General features: G+C 47.3%; 1 protein-coding gene across 5 annotated transcripts in view; it reads right to left on the bottom strand.

Annotated features, from left to right (window-relative positions):
- Positions 1-24106, bottom strand: part of LOC108933130 (autism susceptibility gene 2 protein-like) — an 83266-nt gene that overhangs the window by 19496 nt on the left and 39664 nt on the right. For 4 of the 5 annotated variants that reach the window (XM_029253100.1, XM_029253098.1, XM_029253099.1 and 1 more), the window contains 3 exons: positions 23818-23919; positions 22967-23002; positions 8085-8114 (listed from right to left, as the gene is read on the bottom strand). In XM_029253100.1, the coding sequence (XP_029108933.1) occupies positions 8085-8114; positions 22967-23002; positions 23818-23919 (168 nt within the window). Of the gene's footprint in view, positions 1-8084; positions 8115-14175; positions 14327-22966; positions 23003-23817; positions 23920-24106 lie in introns of those variants that run through there. The other variant, XM_029253103.1, reaches the window with a different exon arrangement.

The raw sequence follows: 24106 nt of genomic DNA, 5'->3' as shown, positions 1-24106 counted from the left end.
GCGCTATATGAGCACTCGCCGAGGTCCTCAGATGTTCCAGCAAGATTATTGGATAAGGACTGCTGGACTTTACTGGTCCCAGTGTGCTAACAAGTTCTCTTACTGCTTTCTTTCTGATCATTCTGAAATACTTCCCTTAAGGAACTTTTGATGAGATAATTATACTTACTCATGTAGCCTGAGCTTTTCTCCAAAGTGACTTAGAATGTTAATCTACTTAGTTATTTGTCAATTTATACCATCTGAGTAATTTTACTGGAGTAATTTAGGGTAAGCACCTTGCTCAATGGTACTACAGCTGGAAGTGGGATTCGAACCCATGACCTTTGGGTACAAAAGGAGCAGCTCTAACCCCTGGGATACCAGCTGTATCATGGCCCATTGGCACGCAGTGAAGGATCCAAAATGCTTTTTGGGGCCATTTTCACCAGTCTTCAAAAGCCACAATAAGAACACTGTTTGAAGTAAATGATACTGGAAACGACACAGGTTCGAAAAGACTACACAATTCTGCCATGAAAACAACCCAAAGATGTTCTGGATTGTTAGCATCATTCGAGATGGTCACGCAGCAACAGGCTTCGGATCTCTTTGGAAACGTTCCCACAGTTGAGGGAACGTGGACCAAGATTTGGACTCCTTGCTACGTCAAAGTCCAGTCGTGAGCTCTATGGTCAGACATGTGCTTTATGATGTTTACCGAAGCCATGGGAGAGGAGGTCAATATCAGAATCAGCTGAGATCCTCACAAACCTTTAAAAAAAAAATCCCATATTTGGGGGGGGGGGGGGGGGGGGGGAATCAAAACTTTACTGTTAAATTTTTAAACTTTAAATTTGTTAAAATCACTAATAAACACAGACACTAATATGCTTGTAACTTTTATATAACGCTTTAAAGAAGTGACCCTCTGAAAAAACCAATTTTGTGCAAATCGCCACATTCAACATTGTTTTTGAAGCCCTTTTACAAACAACCAATCTCCCCAGATGCCAGAGCCCAAAATGTGAGCGGTAATAAAAACAAACGAGTACATTCGCTTCGAAAAGTGTCTTATAATTTCATCTCACAAATTAAGTCACCACTGGCACCGAAGCTGAACGGACGCACAATGGGAACACACACAACTACACACAATATATAACCCAGTGAGACAATCCTGCTGGAATATCGCGGTTCAGCCATCACTTCCTGGTGTGCAGAGGTCTGAGAACTAGAGATGCCAGAAAGGATGTGGAAGGCTCTAGAATGGACAGATCTTTCGTATGGATGTCCTAAGATACTAAGCAAGGAAGGTGCAATATGATAAAAACACATCTGAACAAGGCAGCCCTCTGTATTCACGATAGGAGCAAAGATGGAGGAGGTAGGTGGGTGGGTGTGTGTGTGTGCTGCCCTACATGTTACAGGATGAAAGCAGAAAACTCCTGTGTGGAGGAGGACTCATGAGGGGTCTTCACTGGCCTCCCAACACAGCACAAGGGAGAAGGGAGGAGGCTGGAAACAGAAATTAGATTGCGTTCAAGGAACGGGACGCCTGCCAAAGCCGAAAAAGGTCACTCGACCGGATCCTCCAAAGTTTTTGATGTCGGAACAAGAAGCAAGGTCTCGGGAGCGGAGGGGTGGTTTCACTTGTGAAAAAGCACATTGACGGGGAGCGAATGACGTCGACCGAGTTAGGAATACCGAATCGATCGTCTACGTGTAGAGCGTTCAGTTACTACTAAAAGGAGGACTTTTACAATTTACATTGATGCTTTTTCAGTACTTTTGGGATTTTAGGTCTAGACGACATCTCCACCCCTGCACAGGCAGATGCCAACTGGAACGTACAGTCCTACCATCTCCATTTTCAATTCATTTAGCTGACGCTTTTCTCCAAAGCATCTTATAATATTAATTTCATACAGTAAGTTACTTATAACTGTCTATTCATTTATATAGCTGGGTCATTTATTTTTACCGGAGCAACTTTACGGTAAATACCTTTTGCTCAAGGGCACTACAGCAGGAGGTGGCATTCGAACCTGAGTCCTTTGAGCGAAAGGCAGAAGCTTCAACTACTCCGCCACCTGGTGCCTGCATCATTTTCCCCGTTGTGCCTTTGACAGTCCTGATGGCTTTGACAGAGAAGGAAGCCAAAGCTCAGCTTTGTCTGGTAAACACTTTATAGGGAAATCAAATCCAATTGCATTCAGAAGGCTTGAAACTAAGTGTTTGCATGTGGTGGCAAATTAGAACTGGCTGACATCTGCAGGAAAGGGGGTAGGTGGGTGGGTGGCTGACAGACACACACACACACACACACACACACACACACACACACACACACCTGCTCTAGCTGTGAAACTAGGAGGTAAGATATGCAATTGCTGTCTCTAAAAATAAATCAAGAAACTCACAAATGTGGTAAGAAACAAGGAATGGTGGAGACCCATGCCACGGGCTCTACGGTAGTTCTCGTGCTGCTCAAGTCGTCCATATGCATCGCCTCCTGCTTTTTTTGGACGAAACGCTGGCTGCGCTCACGTCGGCGCTCAGAGCTACTCAAAGACCTGCCGGATCCCTTCCAGGTTGGAACAGATCGAAGCTCTCCTGCTCCCTCAGAGTGACAGCCGACAACATCGACGACTCGGAGGCTGAATAACGTTCAGAAACGTGCGATGAATAACCTGAGTGCCGGTTGTGTTGACAGAGGCATCGGGGATCTTTAGTGAATCTTGCTCTGCCAAATTCCTCACACACGCGCACACACGGTCATTAACATGGGAGGATCAAGACACCCAAAAGAGCTAGTGGTGGGGAGCCGTCAAAGCTGTTGATCTAACTGCGACGTCTATCGTTCGGTCGACAACTGTCAAAAGTACAGCGGAATTACTACTTTTAACGCAGAGTTGCAGTGTGTTCGGCGGCGGGATGATCACCTGGACAAAAAGCTGGAGTGGAACCAATCCTTGGAAATGTTGTAGAGTGAATACTCTATTTCTGCAGCCCAATGTGCAAAATTACTGGAGTATTAACTCTTCAAAACATTAATGAATAAAACTTGTAAACAAAAGTTTAAAAAAGCATGACAATCTATGGCATAACAATATTATTGTACATTAGCAATATGATATCCGATTCCAAAATCGGCTTTCAGGAAGCTGCGATTTTCCAACACAAACCCCAAAAACTCTAGATGAGCTTCACACCTGTTCTTAGAGCCCCTGCACATGGAATTTAAATAACTCTAAATAACAAAAGCAAATCAGAATAATTTTTGCAATTTTTTTTTTTTTTATATTATATGGAATACGTTGCATGTGCTCTGTAGGGGGGGAAAAAACACTATAAAGACTTTTAAAAAAAAAAAAAAAAAAAAAAATAATTTTGTAGCTTCAAAAGTCTCCTACAAACTCAATGATCACATCCTACAAATGTCCAGATTTTAATCTTCCGAACAGACAGCAACCGTTTCCACAGACTTGCATGTGCAGCGCAGTGCAGTTGTGTGGAGCTCCTCACAAAGGCTTCACTTCGAAGGCTTCAGACCCCCCCCCCCCAACCGTTCCATACGCGCCTCTCCACTGGTGTGTGTTGGATCAACTGCTACTACCCGCTGGTCATCAACCAGTTTAAAAGACCACAGGTCTCGCTCACACACAACTGCCCTACAGACGGAGGAAACATCCCGGGAAAGTGCCATCTGAAAGCTGGCATAATTGCAGAATACACTCAAATCTGAGAGCATCATCTGCCAAAAATGGGTGATTAGCTTACGGAAAAATGAGAGAACCCAACTCACAATAATAATTAAAAGTCCATTTTTGGTCACATGCACAAATGCTTTGCGGTTTAAGACCAACCCCCTAGTAGTGTGTACGCTGCATGCTAGAGAGTAAACTAAGGAGCAGCAAAGAGAGCCAGAAGCAGAGGTAAGGACACACTGCACAACATTGAGTGACGTCTCTATAAAAGTCATCTTCAGTTTACCCTAAAATTTACTATAACAACTAATAAGTTACAGGGCAGCTGGTAGTGTAATGGGTAGAGCTACTGTCTTTGGGCCCAAAGGTTGCAGGTTCAATCCCCACCTCCAGCTGTAGTACCCTTGAGCAAGGTACCTACCCTAATTTGTTCCGGTAAAATTACCCAGCTGTATAAATGGGTAAATAACACTAAGTCGGTTAGGAAAAAAGCATCAGCTAAATGAATCGATGTAAATGTAATAACTTGAATGAATTCACTTTGCTTACAAGGCTGCAAGCGCACTCTAGCGAAACCTTCACTGGTATCTGCGGAGTTTATTTCTTGGGAGACACAGAAAGAGGGAAAAGGACACGAATATTTCAAACCCGCGCTTTGCGGCGTTTCAACACGGATCCGCATTGGCTCCAGAAGTGGGATCATTACGGATCGCTCTTGTCTCCGCACAGCCCTTTTACCCAAATTACACCAAGGCCTGTGCCTGACAGCGGGAATTTTAGACCTGAAAGGGTGTTTGGTCAGGCTCCACGAGCAGGACGGAGTGAGACACCCCTCCTTACCCGCTCAGCCAGACAGCACCTGGGCCAAGACGACTTTGTCAAACGCGATCCAGGCCCTGAAATTACTTCCCTTTGACACAGGAGCCCAGTCTTTTCACGGTAGATTAACCCAATTCTGAAACGGCTCTTTTTCCATGCGCTCAGCCTCTGTGGGCGTCGCTGCTGCTGAGACACAAGGGCGCTACTGTCTGCCGGGCTCCCGCAGGGATGTTTAGCATCCCGCCGCTAACCCCACGGGTGGCTGTGCACTCATTAATGAGGCCCGCAAGAGATTTGGTGGAAGCCAGCATTCAGAGAGCGCTTGATCCGGCCCGTTCTAAGAGACGCGGGGCCAGCTGAGCGAAAGCACACCGTGCCGGCGGTAAAACCCACCGGTGGTCGTATGGAACAGCAGCACCGTCTGGCTTACGAAGGGCACGGACGCGAGGGACAGCCACAGCGCACCAGGTGTTGTAGGAGGAGCCGCCTTCCAAACATCTCAAGAACTTCCTGAGGGAGTAACATGCACCTTGGGTGGAAAATCCGACTCCCCCGTACCAAGGAAATAAGGCAGGAATAATTTTAGTAAAATATCAGCCATTGTATGACGGCTTGTCGAGTTTGTTGTCGTCTGGTCGTTTAGGGATGTAGGTTTAGTCACAGCAACGCAAGTTTGGACTGGGCTCACATGATGCGGCCAGGCAATAAGATCATCATCACAGCAGGATGCCAAACAAGCAGGCCCTCCACAAACAACTCGTCGCACTCATAAAAAAAGAAGAAAAAAAAAAAGGGGGTGGGGGGGCTGCCTGACAGCCGCTCTGCCGCCTGCCATATGGAGCCTCTTTTCGCTCCATAATCCACCCGTCATTAAAACGCTCCATGGCAGTTTACAGCTTGTTTTCCCCGCACAGATGTGCTGCAAATCTTCAGATGCTCCCTGCTGATCAAAGGGCTCCAGCTCTCCGTCTCTCGCCCTCCTCGCTCCGTAGGACCCGAGACGAGCGCTGCGTCACGGCGCGGAGTTTCCACGCGGGGCCGCTGCCTCGTTTGCCCACAGGAGCCCTCAGTCCATCCGCAGGATGCTTCTCCACGGAGACGAGCAGTGATTTTGACAGCTGGAACCAAAATCGCGCCGCAAGCTCTTCGCAACTTTGGACTCCCCTGCCCTCTCCAGAGCTCGAGTTCTGCAGCGGTCAGCGAACCACGTCCAAAATACCAGGGTAAGGCAGGCTGCACCTACAAGCACCCTGATTTTTTGCAAGGGGTTGCTGCTGTTACACCACCTGCCCGCATCAAACTCCAACACACAACAGGACTTGACACAACTATCTGAGTCTTATTTACCGCTGTGCAAAGAGCAAAAGGTCAGCTATGCTGCACAGAGACATTTCTTCCAAAACCTTTTAGGTGAAGACACTTCTGGCACATCTTGCTCTCTGACTTTTATTGACACACCTACAAAGCTGCATTGAACATACAGAGCCAACACGCCAGCTGGGAACTGATTTCAGGAGACAGATGTGCGTGACCGGCGGCCATCCAGGCTCCAGGGCGGCAGTTGCTGTGGGGGGGTTGGGGGTGGTGTGGTCCCTTCCATCTGATACAAGACCACAGGGACTCTGCACCGAAACCCCCCTCCGAATTGCATAGAGACAGCAGGGGTCTCCCACTGGGAAGGCACTGACGCGCAAATACACGCAACCGCATTTTACCACAGTTAAACTAACGGACATACACACATTCCCTCCACATAGAACGACATGCAGCAACCTGCACTGACATACTCACACACACACACACACACACACACACACAATTATAAACATGCTACTCGATATGTCTGCGCTACTTTAATTTCACGTACCCTCTAAAGGAAGTGAAAGCAGGTGCAGTAAAATCCACAACTCGATCCCACATTCAGAGGCCATCAGCGAGCGTGAGCCTCAGTGGCCCAGATGGCGTTGAGACCCAGGCCAGGAGTAAGAACACACACCTACCTGACACAGAACGACCGCGTTACGCAGCAGTTCCAGCCGACGCTTTCGCCGAGGCCACGATGCTCAGTTTCTAGACTATTCCACCGAGGCACGAGCCCTCCGTAAATTACAAGGCAGCGATATTCTAAGTACTCCGAAATCCCACGCGGCTGAACCAACCATCGGCGGGATGGGGGGGGGAGGGAGGCCAAACCAACGCTGTAGTGTGGCAGGCAAAATAGAGGAAAATTACACTGTACCGTTAACTAATTATAGCTCTGTTTTGCCAGTAGGACAAATTAGATTGAGGTTTTGGACTCGTTTCCTATTTCTAACACTTTACCATAAATTTACCCTTGACTGGTTTGTGCTGCAGCGAAAAATGTGAATCCCTCGGGTCACCTCTTTCAAAGCACATGACAATATGGTAAGCCAGAGGAACTTAAAGGGGGTAAAGAACGTGATTAGTATTAATTGAGGGGAAAAAAAACACAGTCCAGGTCAATCATCTTGTCTCGACTTAGTACATAGGGTAAAACTGGCTTCCCTGGCTGTGCAGCAATAACGGTCCCTTTCCTTTAATGGTAGCTTTAGATGCGCAAGCGCTGCTTTGCATAGGCGAGACGAGATGATCAAAAGCACACAGGAGCCATACTTACTCAGTAGAAGGGTCTGGAACATGTTGTGCGTGCAGCATCGGAAGCCAGATGTTCAACATCAACTCACGATTACCATAGTGCTTTGTTATTTTAGTGCTACAGAGGCAGCAGGTATTCCCATGGTAAGGGCTGCACACACTGCTACTCAGAATCCCCAGTTAAAGTGCCACTCCTGCTGTAGTGCTCTAGAGAAAGATGCTTACCCTGAACTGATACAGTAAAAAAAAAAAAAAAAAAAACCTACTGTATAAAGAGTTAAATCACTGTAAAGTTGGGGGGGATCAATAATAAAACATCTATTTAGCAATATTAGACAATGCAAATGGTTGTCGTAACAAAGAGCATCTAAGTATTTTCAGTTTTCTGTGGCTTAGAACAGGAACTTGTGACTATCAAATGCCCGATAGCGCAGAATTACAAACGCATGACATGTTAAATGTGGTTTATACTTAACTGACTTTTCTCCCCACCCCCTGCATTTTCTGAAAGTCAAGCGTTTTATGCACTTTTCTCAGTTTTGGAGCCTGATGAGAAACATTAGCATCACCTGTTCTGTATTTAAACAGCAGCCCAGCCCGAAGGTTTCAAATTTCCAACGGACAGAAGAGTCACGGTGCCAACTGCAAAAAAGCAGTGCGTTTCACTCGGACGCTGGAATTTCCTCTCGCGGTTAACCCTTTACAGTACACCGTTGAGTTATTGTCTCTGCTTCGCTTCTCATTAGAACTCCGAGATGTGGGCAGATCACCGGGTCACAGACTCCCACCTTCATTCCACACAAAGAGGAATCGTGGGAACAGCAGCGGCGCCGCCGAGCCGACGCTTCTGGGAACTTATCTCATTCCTTTAGAGCCGCAAACACGGCCTTAACCCGTTTGATCATTCGCTACCTTCCCCCTAGAAACACTAGGAGACGGAGAAGAGTCTTTGGGTCTTACCTTATCATCAACGTCACTCTCGCTGTCACACTGCAAAAGAAGAAGACAAAAGCATTAGTTTCCAGAGGCCAAATCACTGTCTCATTACACACACGTTCACCTGTAAATGGAGCGAGAGAAGATGAGGATGAATGGAACCAGCGACACTATTATTCTTTATTCAGCCGATACCTTTGTTCAAGGCATCTTACGGTATCCGCCGTGTTACGGTACATTCATTCATTCATTCAAGGGTACGAGGCAGCAATCCGTTTTAGATTAACGACATTTCTGTAGCGAGGAGTGCAATTAATACGAGATCAGTCTATTAGACATGGAAATATTGTTCTAAATGTAATTATAACAAAACGACAGACCGAACAAAAGCACAGCGGAGCGAAGGCAGAACAGCCCTAATGTGTCAGGCTAACAGGCAGCTCTCGAAAAGGTGCGAGGGGGTCAGGAGCCCGGGTGCGGATGTGATGCTGAGAAACGCAGCACTTTATTTCAACGCATTTTATAGACCGTCCCGATCTTGGGTTGGTGGCCAGGAAGGTGTTGTGCGGAGACAAACGGTCCAGCTCTAATAAAAGCACAGCTATTCCATCATCAGAAGGCACTCAATTGTTCAAAAACTGGGAATTTTTGGCCACCAAAGTTAACAGTCCTACTTGTATTGTTTAGGCATTGTACGTTCTGTTATATACACACACGAGGACATCACAACTCTGCACTGGGAAAAGAAAATCCAAGACATTCAAAAAAAAATAAAAAAATTCAAAAATTAAAAAAAAAAAAAGTGAAACCAACATTAAAGATTTCTTCCATCATCCTGAAATTGTCCCACTGATATTACATTTATTTATTCAGCTGATGTTTTTCTCCGAAGTGACTTACAATGTTAAGGTTACAATTATTAAAATTACAAACTTACTATTTAGTCATTTATACAGCTTGGTAATTTCTACTGGAGTAACCTTGCTCAAGGGTACTATAGCTGGAGGAAGGGATCGAACCTGCAACCTTTGGATCAAAAAGAAGCAGTAACTCCAACCACTACGCGACCCCATTCCCAAATTATTTCACATTATTATGTTATGATATTGCTGTTCTGACGAGACTGTCATTTCAGCCTGCTGTCTATGACTTGATGTGCATCCAGTTCTACGGCTCCAACCGAAGGATCACCTTTGGAGTTCACTGAACCTGAGGTCAAATTCCCTCAAAAATCATTAAGATATAATCAGACTGCAACATTCTGCACTGAATGTTCTGACACTTCCTTAGCAGCTCAAATGGATCAAGTTGAGTCAAAACCAGCAGGGTGGAAGAACACCACAGTGGGGCCAGGTGAAGACCTACCTGGTCCAAAAAGCTGCCTTTTACAAAGAAAACACTGCAAGGAGAGTCAAGCTGCAGCAGCACTTGGTTGAATGCGATTACATTTCTGCTGACATGGTGTTGAAAGCAACAGTTGTAAGGTTGAGGGTGCACATTCCACACATGTGGTGCACAAGTTCATATGTAGCTGCTTATCTCATCTCTTTGCAGGAAACGCAAACCGCAAGTTTCGGGGGTAAATGTGTGACAGCACTTAGCTATGCGCACCCATATGCTGCATGCAAACCCAACATGCATCAGGTCTCCTCCTTATAGATTATCTTTAAAAAAATTAAATTAAAAAAGATAATGAAATCAACGACAGCCTACATTCACTGGACTCTGTGCAAAGCAACTCAGTTCACGTGACTGTTCCGGAACCCGCAATGAAATAAAAAACTGTAATTCTACAACTCTGGGGTTGCAGTTTGGGAAACTGTGCCTATTCTCCAATATGTACTTCATGACAATATATGGAGTTCCCACATATAAACATCTCCATGTAGCTGCAGTGAATCCTGAGACAATAGTTCCTACAACAAATAAAATCATGACCTCAAAAGAGTGGAAACTGAGACATGAGTGTAAAATTCTGGTTCATTTTGAATCCTACCTTATCAAAGCTGTGAAACGAATGCATTCAATGCAATTCCTCTCACTATAGCCTCTTGGAAAGAAGAGGTTGACCTTGAACTTCAATTAGAAGCTAATTTCAAGTAATGACATATTTCTGCATTCTGGGGTAAATATAGACACAGTAGGGCTGGCATTCTGTCCTTTCAGTTAAACCCACTGCTATTTCTTTGGGGAGGCGTTTGCTGTACTGCCTGGGAATTTCATACAGCTCCAACACTCCTCTGCCTGCCACCCCACGTCCCTTGGCCGAATTCTTGGCCGTTTAGTCACTTCCGGGTTACACGTGCTTATCTGAAACAGCTACGAATACATGCAGAGTAGTTCACTATTGTTCCCAATTTAAAGTGTATTGCACCCTTATATTAAACGTTAAAACTACAAATGTCCAAAGATATAAAAATTTTTCGGTTTATTTTTAATTGCTTTTTCTTGACATGTCTATTTTCATAGATTTCTGTCTTGGAGGGAAAACGCCACCTGCATTTCCGAACACAGCCATTAGTTGGCAGCAAAGTGCATCCAAACACATGTGGGGTTGGATTAAGTCAACTCACATCTGCAGTATTTACAACTTCTATCTGGTGTCATTGATTAATGGCAAGATGACCGACACCGCAAATGTTTATGTAACAAAACAAAACAAAACAAAACAAAAAAAAAAAAAAAAAAAAAAAAAGAGCTTTCAGACAAATTAATGTGTTAAAGTCTTACACTGCATTTTATACTTACAAGACTTTTACAGAAACTATCCAGCAAATAAACTAAAGTATGTCTATTATTACACTTATTAACTGAACAGATCATGATGCAAACAAAGCGGTGAGATGTTGACAAACATTGCACGCGCTGATGTAATGAATTCATCCACAATCGGCAGGGAGTGAAAGGCGGAAAAGCAGACAATTTTAACGTTGTTGCAAACTAATAAAATAAACTGCCCACAGTTTACCCTGCCTAGTGCGCTATGTTTCCAGGAAAGAGGTTGAAGAAACGGATCAGTATTACTAAGCTTTTACCAGTTCTGATGCAGAGCTAAAAGTGACTTTGGAGTGACATACAAATCAATTTACAGACAGACTTCCTGTCCTAATTGTGTTTGTGAAATGAGGACCCTGTGTTCCTGCACCAAATTCGACTTGCAGCATCAAGCTATATTAGATTAGCTAAAGAACGAATATAACAAGTTAGACGCAAAGGACCTTTGCGGTCGGAAGGGTGGTCTTTTAGACCACGTTCAGGTGGCCTCAAAGTACAGCGGCAAACACAAGCAAGCCACTTTGCACAACTACGACTCAAATGATCCCCAAGTGGCCGAGGCGGCAAGGAACTATAACCTATATCCAACAGCACTTGAGACAATAAATCCGCCCCAGTCCGGGCTGCAAAACAAAAGCCTCGCCCACTCAGCCTCTGCCATGTCCCACATCGCCACCAGAAATCAACACACTTCTCCCCATAAAGAGGAGAGGTGTAGTACATCTGCGTAGTCAGGTAAAGGCTGGCAGGATGCTGAACGTGAGCCAACCGATCCACGGTTGAATGACAGCCGGCCGCTGGCCTTTACCGTTCGCTCCAGCCTTCTCATAACGGTGAGCTAAGAAGTCGTCCGATGAACTACATCACAAGCAGTCACAGTTCTGTGGCTTGACAGCTCAGGCTAAAGAAGAGTGTCAACAGCCCTTCAACAAGACTAGGGCTTTCCCTGTTCTAATAATTCACAAAACCAGCTGCAAAATACCACATAGTACCCAGTTTTTACAGCCAGAAGGAAAAGCATCAGAGCAGTTCCACAGCAGAATCTTAAGCTGTGTAGAAGACACGAGATGTTGGGGCAGTACGAGAGAAACGAGCCATCGTATCTCCACTAAGCACCATTAATACGGGGCCTTTCTGCATTTTTTCCCCTACAATGATTGCTTTGATTGTGGTAATGCAGCCTAACTTCCCGTAGATTGTAATCAGAGCCTGTGCAATGCAGCCGTGATGAAAGGGCTCACATTCTGACCACAAACTAAATTGCAGAAGAAACCAAAACGCAAATATCGGCAAGCAGAGGCCAAAACGCTTTCTGGCAGGAAGTAACACCTGATGTGGAAAAACTCACCTCCGTCTGCACAAGTCACTGAGAAGCCATGAATTTGGATTTCAACATGCGAACCGAGGTGCATCCAGTCCCAATTCAAAAGGGTCAACATCACAAAACGTCATACAAGTAGATGCGTCTTCGTACGAATTTACCCCCATAAACGGCGCTCTTGCCTGCGCTTCGGTACAAATCCTCAGCGTTTAGCCGAGATGATGTTCCGCATGTTATTTTCATGCGTGCTGTTGATCAGAGGAAGTGTACAGGCCCTTCAGCTGAAATAATAATGAAACTTAATCTTCGAGAAAGATAAACCCTGCAGAAAAGGGAGAAAAACTCTTCCCCCGTAACATTTATACATAATACATATGGACAATCCACAAAAGACGTGCACAAATTTCCAGCTATGCTTTTACTGCACTTATGCTGAAAAACCAATATTCCGTTTTCTCTCAGCCCAACAGCTTGCTACTTTTAATAACAAGCCTTCAAAGAGATTATGTTTTTAAAAAAACAAACAAACAAAACGCTGTGGCTTTTCACACAGGATGGTAATTATAGGACACGAGTTAGACAAATTGCCAATTAATAAGAAGTTATGCCAGGGTGACCCATTGGCCTGCAGGTCTGCGTCGCCGTGGGAGACGCCTGCAAAAACAAACAGCTGCAAATATGTAATCCCCGCTTATGACTATGTAAACATGACTGATCCCCAAAAAAAGAACGAACGAAGAGCGAACTCCGGGAAGAGAGAGGCATGCCTACAGCCCGCATAACAGAATACACAATGTACATCTGCCACTGCATTTGTAATAGCTTTGGGGGGGGGGGGGGGCCTCTCTTTGAAGAATCCAGCACAATATTCACACTCAAAAATGCAAACGGGAATCACGAATCTCTAATGGGCTGCATCGCTAGCGAAGAAACAGGGATAAAAGGGGGAAAAATTATTCTACAGCTATTTCAATGATTAATGCCGTTAGATGACTTCTCATTTTCACCCTAATTTGATTCAATTTGGGAAAAATGACATCTCGATTAATAATGAGCACAGCTGTGCAATTTACTTCTCATGCATCACGGAAAATTACGCGGGAACAAATTTCCGAGCGGGTCCGCAACACAGCCACCCACGCAGCCCGGCGCACGATGCTGCGATTGAGGATTATTGACGGGAGTTCTTTTCTCTTGTACGGAACAAGCCGGGGTGGGTGCGACAAACTGGAACGGTGTTTCCTGCGACAGCGACAGGGAGCGGAGAGCGCCGGACGTTTTCCGGGACGCATCGCGCCCTGGTCAGCGAGTGGAGACGGAAGCCATCGGAACCTCTGGTAGGAAACCAGCTTGTCGCAGATCCAAAAAGGAAAATCTGATCTCTAACGGGTACAGCTGGTAGCGTAGTGGTTAGAGCTGCTGCCTTTGCACCCAAAGGTCACAGGTTCGAATCCCACCTCTAGTTGTAGTACCTTTGAACTAAGTGCTTACTATTAAATTACCCAGCTGTAGAAATGGGTAGATCTTTTTAAAGGAGCTTTACGTTGCAAGAAAAGCATCAGATAAATGAATAAATGGACGTGAAAGCAAGCAAAAATTAGAGGGGTTGCGAACACCCCCTCCCAGCAGGCCGCTGCAGCAACATCCATACGGAGCACATTGCACTTTCGCTCAGGACACGGTAAACGCAGTTCCGTTTGCCCTCTTCTTTTACCAGGAACAGGTATGAAAGCAATTAGCTGCATTTTTACCCTCTCGCCTCACGCCCTGAATGGACCCCTTTATCTCGGCCGTCGACAAAGCCTGAAGATCTGAGATTTGCTCGCAGCCGTCATCTGGCCTCTGTGATTTACGCTTAAGAAAACCATTTCCACATTTCTCGCAACCATGGACCTTTTCCCCTCAGCTCCTGTTCCAAGAACAATTCGGGGTGGGGGTTCTGAGATGGAGCCGGTTCCGAACAGCCGACTCAAACCTCGGGAAAGCCTTTCGCGGCGACCAGCAGGGGAAGGGACTGACCTCGACAAGCAAGCGATAAACCGGAGTTCCGAAAGTCCACAATGCCGTACAGATGTTGCAGGGGTACGAGGAGGGGGGGGGGCGTCTCGCCCGGCTCGTGCCTCCTGAAGGGGAGCGACTGTTCACCCGCTGCTGGAAAACCCGGAGTTCGCCTTCGTATCAGTTCCAGTTCACCGGACGGAAGGAGTCGGGATCAAGGTGTGTGTGTGTGTGTGTGTGTGAGCACAAGTGTATGCAAATGGAACTCAACACAAAAGGATCATTCAGCTTATTCTGTGTGTGAGAGTATGAAGAAATTGTTTCAACGTCTGTCTTCTATTTCAGAGGGTGCGGTCAGTGAGCGAGTGACTGAGTGAGTGAGTAACCTATACCTGATCCTGTCAATCCTGTCATTTCACTCTTACACAACAGACAAGGTGTGTGTGTGTGTGTGTGTGTGTGTGTGTGTGAGGAAACCGACCAGCTTTTGAACTCAAGGCATGAGTGACGCTAGAAATGAAGCGGATCCCGTACACCTGGACGAACGTGTTGGAACGCGAGCCGGAAAAGGAGCCAAAGCGGAAGAAATAGGTAGCTTGAGATACGGACGTGAGGTTCGACCACACAACCGCAGGCGTAAACCGCGGGGTGGAAAATGAATCGGAAAAACCAACGAGAACGAAAAGGCTCTTCCGGCTGCGATTAAAGAGAGGGGCAAAACGCGGAACGCAATTTCAAGAGGGGTCGAGAAGGTTTAGTGCCTTACTTTCGATATTCTGGAAACTTCCTCCAATAAAGTGAAAATCTGACGTCGATATTCCTTATTGGCTACTGACAGAAAATCACTGGAACCTCAAACAAGCATTAATTCATTTAGCTTATGAATTTCTCCAGAACTTACATACAGCAAGGTCATTTTTATGATCCCAATAGACTTTTAATCTATTTACCTGACGCTTTGCTGCAAAGCGACTTACAATGTTAATCAACTGACAATTATTCACCCATTTGTACAGCTGGGTAATTTTAGTGGAGTAATTTAGGGTAAGAACCTTGCTCGAGGATACTACCGCTGGAGGGGAGAGTCGAACCCGCAACCTTTGGGTCCAAAGGCAGCAGCTGCGACGCTAAACTGCGAGCCGTCAAAGTTCAGGATAAGAATTTTTGACAAGGGTGCAAGAGAAGGAGTGGCCATTCGAACCGAGCTTTTTCGAGCGCAAGGCGGCATCTCTAACCAACACGCGAGCAGCTGCTGTATCTTACAAGAGAGACGCTGCAGATGCACCAGGAGCAAAACTAAATCAATTCCTCGCTTCCTGGAACACTCAATACGAAACTCGAGAAAATCTAAGTCAGCCACTTTCAAAAGCGCGCCAATTAATTTCAGCATTTTCACATCCAGCCAACTGCAAGTGCGGGGCAGGGGGTGGGGGGGGTGGGGCAAGATCCTGTTCTAAAACTGAAAACGGGCAGTGTGGCAGATAGCCGCCAACACCACGTGTCCACCGCCCAGTGTCTACGCACATCTGGCCCAGGTAGCCACTGCGATTCAGCGAACCCCAACTGAGCCCAGGTGGCTGCTGGGAGACCCACACGGTGGCGTCTCAGAGCGCTGCCGCCATCCCGTCGAAGGATCTCCAGACGAAGCGAGGCCGTCATTTCGGAGAGGTCTTCGCCACGCCGGAAGGGTAAGCCGGGCAAAGCAAGCGATTTGGACGCTGCGGAGAGGAAGGAAACGCGGGGAAAAGGAGATTAAGGCTAAGCTCCCTACAGATGTAGGAACGCAAGAGGAGAGCGACTCGCTGATGCAGGAATGACAGGAGCCATTTTGTTGCTGGCGACGAGGCACGACTCCGGAGCTCAAATAGGTACGAGGCAGAGGATCGGCGGGGGTGGGGTAGGGTAGGGGGGTGGGGGTACTGGATGCTGTTAACAAAAAGGAGAAGCACAGCTGTGTCAGAGAGAAGACCGATTGGTTAAAATAAAGGGCGGGACTGGTATAGAGCCCGCCCCCCTCCTTGCTGTCATGATCAGGCTCCTTCCACATGCGCACACGCACAAATATGTATCTTACAAGCCTTATTTCAGCCCAAGAGTCCTCCTCTTACTCCAAACACATAAAATTCCACTTGTTTCCAGTCCATTTCCCTCCCAGAAGCAGCAGTTTTGGGGCCGGAACTACGTCTACGACACATCCAAACATTGTATCTGTGCTCACGAGTCAAGATCTGTCTCCAGGACATTGTGGAGTAACCAATCGGCGCCAAAAGACAAACGCCAAAATGACAGGCTAGGGCTAAGGCTCACTCCGAAGCAGGCGCCTTACGCTCTCGTCTCAAACGCAGGACATCTCGGGGTGGTTTCGCTGGAATAAATGTCTTGGACGTGGAGAAGGTTTCCCGCATCCTCTATGCGGAAGGTCAACGGGCCAAAAAAGAAATCCCCCTCGCCCGGTGTGGCCGGACAGGGGTGCCGTACGGCGGCGGACGCTTGGCGGGACCACGCACTGGTGCAAAGAGCACAGCGAAGCTCAGACCGCGAGGATGAAGAGACCGCGTCGCGCAGAACGGCGCATCGTGCCAGGTGGCGTGGGTGGGCGGATGGGTGGGGAATCCGGGAGCTCGCGGCTGGGCTTCCTGGTAGCGCTGAGGGCAAATGTTGCGGTTTTGAAGTCACCTTCCAGGAAACAGCGTGTCACAAAATCCAAACTCGGCTCAAGCGAACAAAGGCCCAGAGCAGGAACAAACACGGTGATGAGAAGAGGGAGCGTGTGCCGTGCGTCCGAACCGCTTTTATATTCTCTGTGACATTTAATAATGGATAAGCAAATTATAATTGGTGGGGGGGGGGGGGCACATATCACTGTGTGTGTGTATATACACGAGCGTGTAAATCCAAACAGCTGATGACCAAGCTCATAGTCCATAGTCATAAACCACTGTCACACATGGGCAGCAGGTGGCGTAGTGGCTAGAGCTGCTGCCTTACACTTAAAGGACTCAAGTATGAACCCACCTCCTACTGTAACACCCTTAAGCAAGGTACTTACCCTACACTGCGCCAGTGAAATTACAGTGCAGTGATACATTAATGAAAATGACCCTGCTGTATAAGTGAGTAAATTGCTGTATGTAGCATAACAGAAGTCACTGTGAAGAAAACAGCCTGTTGAATAAATAAATAAGGTTTACATATTTGCAAAGACAATTTATTCATTTTATAAGTTTATTGTAAGAACCAATATTTAGATTTTATAGGTTTATCTTAATATTTCACACAAGAACAATGACCGTCCCTAGAGGGTTAACACTTCCCAGCATCGCTGTATTCGAACTGAAGATGCTGGGCTGTGGGGCTGGACTCTCAAAAGCGCAGCTTTCGGCGACAGGAGCGTCCAAAGTGAACTTTGTTCAAAGAAAACTTTGACCAGGAGTCTTATTAATGTGTTGATAGTGTAACGTAGCGGGAAATGTAGCATCTTGGTAGTGAAACACACACACACACACACTTTATCATCGTCGTTTTCCCACTTTACAGAAAGCGCACACACCGCCCAGTCCAGGATGCCGTGTGTGATTTGTGTTTTGGCTGCTGAACAGGAGCGGTGGTCCGCTCTGGTTTCCTACACACGTTGCATCACCATCGGAACAGCAGTGAATCTCGTTTATATTTATAGACCAGATAAGAGAGGGGGACACACTTTTTCCCCTTGAAACAACTTATTTAAGGGGTGCTGGTCACTCCATTTTTCCCCAGAGCCATAAATTAAATCATCATAACACAGAACACTATCTTGTATTGTAGAGCAGTATGTATAAGATTCACTTTTTGCAGTCACTCAATTTCTCTCTCCTGCTTGGATTGAAAGGCTTAGTACCGTGTGCAATGTCCCTCCCCCCCCCCAGTCCAACGTGTGATTTAGTCCTCTCTATCGAAACGTCTCAGGCGCTGTAAACCACCCCCATGAGAAGAAGGAAAATTGTGTCAGGATTACAAGACAGAGGGTTGCACATGAATTATTCAACGCGCCGTCAGACACTGCGCCTGGTAGCCCCTTTCGGCACGTGATATCGCCCTGTTCTAAAACGTGTGTGCGCGCGCGCGCAGAAATCAAAGCTCTAGGCATCTCTGTACATTGATACAGTGCTGCTGCAAAGTGTGAACGTTATAGGGATGGTCATTATTCTTGGGTAAAATAGAAAAATAAACTTAGAAAATGAGTAAATTACTATGATTTACACCCCTGATTCTATTTACCTACTTGGTTTAATCAGTGAAACTTGGGCTTCACTTATTTTTACACCTGCACTACTTGTGTGCTTCTACTACACACGATATCCTCTAAAGCAACATATGGAAGCGGTCTTTGGAATTGGAACCATGGTAAAAATGACGGATGCAGGGGGTTCACATACTGTCAAACAGTACATGAAACACAAAGACAAGGAAAACACCAGAATCCTGTATGAAATTATATACTACTATGAGGCAAGGAGTTGAAAACCACGAGTATGAAGCTGCTGCAAGGAGATGTTTGTTGGTTTTAATTCCAACGTATCTGGCTGAACTGATCAAAGTGGCAGTGAAATACATTTACTGCTTACATTTACTTATTTTTCTATCAGACACTTTTCTCCAAAGCAACTTTCAATGAACTCTATCTGGTGTCATCAGCCCACACACCTCATTCACCGCAGTGACTTGCACTGCTAGATACACTACTTACTCTGGGTCACTCATCCATACATCAGTGGAACACACACACACTCTGTCACTCACACACTATGGGTGAACCTCAACAGCATGTCTTTGGACTGTGGGAGGAAACCAGAGCACCGAGAGTAAACCCATACATACACAGGGAGAACATGCAAACTCCACACAGACTGAGTGGGCATCGAACCCACGTCCTCTTGCACCCTCCAGGCACTGTAAGACAGCAGCGCTACTCACTGTGCCACCGTGTGTATATTCTCTCAAAGAGAGCGCAAAACAACGCAGGAAAACGAAGTGAAACCTTCACGTCGCCGCCGTTCGATTCCCAGCAAAGTGCCGGAAACGTCACAATCACTGCACTAATTAAGTCAATAGGAGCAGCGAGGAAAGGAGACTCGAGCACATGGCCTTGTGGGAGCGGAATGCGACACCTGCGATCGCCGATCGACACGTGTGGTGCTCCACCGGGATACGGAGGGTCTGAGTCATGCCGCTGACGTCACACGAGCGCTGCTTTGGTAATGGAATTAGCACGGCCGTTACCGCGGTCTCGAACGAGGAGACGTGAACCATCTGTCAGCCCAACGCCAAGGGCGACGTCCGTGGCGCTCACCGTGAGTGTAATGGAGAGTGGCATCATGGGTAATATACACGGAACACACCACAATGAAGAGTGGCAGCATGAGTAATGCGAACGCATAAAAGTGCCATTCGAGCCGCAACGAGCAGCAGCATTGTGGGTAACGAAAGTAAAATTACACCGTGGGCGGGGGGGGGGCAGTAAGTGAAGAAATGAAAAACAGCATTTTGTGAAACATGAATCTACGACCTAACTGGCATGACGACTATGATGCAGTGCACCATGGGTAAACACGATGGGGCAGCAGCAGGATTTGGACCCAACAGGTTCAAATCCCACCTCCAGCTGTAGCACCCTTGAACTTACCCTAAATTGCTCCAGTAAAAAATGACCCAGATGTATAAATGGGTAAATAACTAAGATCAGCTAAATGAATAAAAGTAAACATAAAGAAGTGAGTAACTTACAATGTTAAGCTGCACTGGAGAAATGAGTAAATGTAAATACAGCAGTAGGTGGCGCAGCGGTTCGAAACACTGCCAGAAAAGCATCAGCTAAAGGAAGTGCGACTATAACCCAGTGGGTGAGGAGAGAAGGACAGAAAAGTCCTTGACTGTTTCGCAGACACTCTATGTGCTCCTGCAGTTAAGAGGGTGCCCTCCTGCTCCTGTACACGTGTATACACACACACACACACACACACACACACACACACACACACACACACACCTCCAGGCTGCTGTCGATAAACCCACAACTCGTTACAGGCAATCGCCCCCCCAGCCAGTCCTCGTATTTGGGGGACATACAGCCGACGTCATCCCCAGCGCTACGCGGCAGCACGTCGAACCCTTGACCGACGGATTATCCGCCCGTCCGGCTCCAGTGTCAAGCGCTTCGAATTTTGTGCTGAAAAGTAGGCGCCGAACAGCCCTGCTGATACTGTCTGCCGTGGCAAACGCTGTGCTTCGCACCTTGCGCAACCTCATGATAGGAAGTGGGTTGTTCCTCCTTCGCACCGGGTCCCAACGGCGTGCAAACCGCATCGGGTGGGGCTGGAGGTGGTGGTGTGGGGGGGGTGGAGTCGCGATGTGAAAACCACAGCGCTGTGGGGTCAGAGGAGAGGTTTGAACACACTGTAGCCTTGAGGTCTTGCTTTCTACATGACTGAGCTTCGTAAACTGTTTGCTTCGCTGCTAACACACACTGACAGCACGGTGGCAACTGAGCGCGCTCGCTCTCTCTCTCTTCGCTCGCCCCCTTCGGCACACACACCTTAACAAGCTGCTAACCTGGCCGCTCGGCACGAAGTCCCCAAATGCTTCCTCTGAGAAAGCCACCCCCAGCCATCCGATACAGTCCACTTTTACCAGAATAATCTCTCTCACACACACACACAGTGCTGTTGATCCTCGCTGTGTCGTAACCCACCGTAAGACAGCGAAACATTCCAGAAATTACATTTACGTTTATGGGTGACACAGTGGCACAGTGAGTAGTGCTGCGGTGCGCGAGTGGTTCAAGAGGACATGGGTTTGATCCCCGCTCAATCTGTGTGGCCTTTGTGCGTTCTCTTCGTGTTTGTGTGGATTTCTTCCGGGTGCTCTGGTTTCCTCCCACACTCCAACGACATGCGTTAAGATGGATTGGTGACTCAAGTCACCCAGTGCGTGAGTGACGCCCTCTCGTGTTTCACTGATGTATGGATCAGTGACTCATGGCAAGTAGTGTAAATAGCAGTGTAAGTTACCTTGGTGATTAAGGTGCGTGGGCTGTATAGATGTAACACTATATTGAGTTCACTTGAAGTCGCTTTGGAGAGAAGTGTCTGATCCAACTAACACTTTTCTCCAAAGCGATTTACAACATTAGCCTTCCTAAAATTATTTACCTATTCGTAGAGCTGGGCAATTTTACTGGAGATATTTATGGTAAGTACCTTGTTCAAGGGTATTGCAGCTGGAGGTGGGATTCAAACCTGTGACCTTTGGCTCCAAGGGCAGCAGTTTTAACCATAAATAAATTAATTAAATATGAGCCCATACAACGTATTTATTATTTTTTTTGGGAGGTCAAGACCTGATCATGCACTACACCCCAACCACACCGCTACGCTCCTCCACAACCGGCCGCTTGGTGGTCCCACTCATACAAGGTTCAAAAGCAAAAGCACAAAGGTTTTTGGTTCCAGCTCCAACGTGGTGGAACGACCTCCCCCTCAGAACTGCTGAATCCCTGTCCACATTTAAAAGGGGTCTTAAAACTCACCTCTTCCAGACTCACTTCACCCATCATCGCCTAAGTTCATGTAAGGCGTAAATGTTCATGCACCATAACTTTAAGATCACTCCCAGATAAACCTTTACACAGCTACTCCTGTAATGTAACAAATGTAAAAAAAAAAAAAAAAAAAAAAAAAAAAAAAAAAAAAAAAAAAATTAATAGCAAAGTGATCAGGAATTGTCGAGACAAAAGTTTTATGCAGCTACTCGTGTGATGAACATTGGTTTATATGATGGAAAGAAAAACTGCACAAACTGCAAACACGTCTGCATCCAAGTGTCTCTTTCTGTTAATGTAATGAACAGATTGTATTTTCTATGATATGTTTGTCGCTTTGGAGAAAAGTGTTTGAAATACTTTAGCATGTATTCATTTGTTTTAAAAAAAAATAATAATTGCACGGAAACAATGCCATGCGGAGCCATTTCCAGGTCACATATCACCGCTGCTATAATTCTCTTTATTGATGGAAATACTTTCTGCACGAAAGAGCTCCTGCCACAGCTGTAAACCCAGAGATCGATGTTTGTCCAAGAGGCTCTCTCTGCACAGGGGAAGCGTCGAAGAAGGGCACCGTTCACCGGACACGGTCACCCACCATCTCTCAGTCTCCAGCAGCCGGGGGACAAACGTAATGATTCGAACAAATTACCGTTCCCTTCTGGGAACGTCTCACGTAGCCGAATACACGGGTCGAGTCAGAGGAAGGAGGCCGGTCCGAATGAGCCGCCGCGGTTTCCCTCTGTCGGCGGGAGCCCATCGCAGCTGCTCCACGACTTCGTTTCCAGGGAAACCGCAAACTCGCAAGGTTTTCCCCAAAAACCACATTTGCCGTTGTGACCCAGGATGGACGTTTGTACCACGATCCCAGCGAACAGCAGGAGATGACAGATCCCACCCCCTCCCTGTGCGATGAGCTCCAGTCGTGTGCTGTGCAGATAGAACCAACACCCAGCACCCCCCACCTGCACAGGTCGCGAGCGCTGAAAACGTGATTCTCGTATGCTGGACATCCACTAAGAGAGCCGCCAGAGAGGGAAAAGTAAGGCAGACTGCAAGGCCGCATGAACAGATGGTGGGTGGGTGTGTGTGTGTGTGTGTGTGTGTGTGTGTGTGTGTGTGTGTGTGTGTGTGTGTGCGCGCGCCGAACACAACCCGAACGGGCCGGCATGAGTCCGGCATCTGAAACCTGACAAAAATCACTCGAGAGCCAAGAAATAAATGACGACTTACCGAATATCCCCGTCCTGACAGCGAATGGGTGGAGCTCTGTGGGGGGGGGAGAGCAAAAATTTTGGTTTTATTTCTTTTTTAAATATTTCATATATTAGGAACATGACACGTTGGGGGAGGGAGACGACGGACTTCCTATAGCTGCATCGTCCGGTATCAGATGCCTGCTAAACAGCTCATTCATCTTCAATGGAACGGAATTTTCATTTTTTATTCATTTATTTATTTTTCCGGGAGGACAGCACAGGGAGAAGCGGAGCAGGCAGACAGACGTCAACGAGAAACGAAATGAAACGCAGCAGCTCTGCTCCACAGAAACAGGCGGAGCTTCTCTGCCTCCATCTAACAGCTTCCTTCTCCTCCGGCGTGAGATTAGAGAGACGTGCTCCACCGGCGCCGCTTGGAGCGTCTCTCTTCTCCGTCGCTTCCGCCTGTCGTAGCTGTCAGCGAAACGGCGCTTTCGTCCGCCGACACCGCCGCGCGTCTGCTCGCGCTTCGTTACGGCGGCCCGTTTCGCGCGCGCATCACACGCGAGGAGAAAGCGTGACGGAGGAAGAGAGGGTTGACGGGAGCAAGACGGAAGGCAGAGGAAGCCGTAGGGCCCAGTAGGGGTCTCCGGTCCTCACACGCTTGTCTAGTGCTGCCATTCGGGGGCTTCGCGATCCCTACCCCCCCACGGGATGCCGGTTCAACCCCTCTATAATATTGGGCTCTCGGAACCCGGGCGACCGCGGAGATGTGCCGGACGCGCCGATGACCAGGAGCCCACGCCCAAGACGGACGTCGCACCTCCGCCCATCTCGGCGGCGCTCGCGAAGGAGGGGTGTGCGGTAAAGGCAGCGGTACTTTACCTCGCTAAGGGGGTCCCGGGAGTCGCTCCGGTCGGGTCTCCTCGACGCTCCCATCGCTTCGCCGTGGCCGTTCCCGTCAGGTCGGCCCAGCCAGCCCTTCCCCTGAAGACGCGCGACACAGGCAGGTTAGGGTCGCGTCATCCGACACGCACGTTAGTGACGCCAACACTCTCGCCGCATCGCGCATCTTCGACAAACGTGGACGTTTCGGTTTGGGTTTCTTCTTGGCGTCACACACCCTCTCTCGTCTTTTACCGACATCGCATTTTGTCAGGAACCTCGGAAACAC

Source organism: Scleropages formosus, chromosome 6, assembly GCF_900964775.1.
Source record: "Scleropages formosus chromosome 6, fSclFor1.1, whole genome shotgun sequence".
NCBI lineage: Eukaryota > Metazoa > Chordata > Actinopteri > Osteoglossiformes > Osteoglossidae > Scleropages > Scleropages formosus.
The sequence above is the reverse complement of the archived record's forward strand: the minus strand, read 5'-3'. Positions and strand labels throughout refer to the sequence as shown.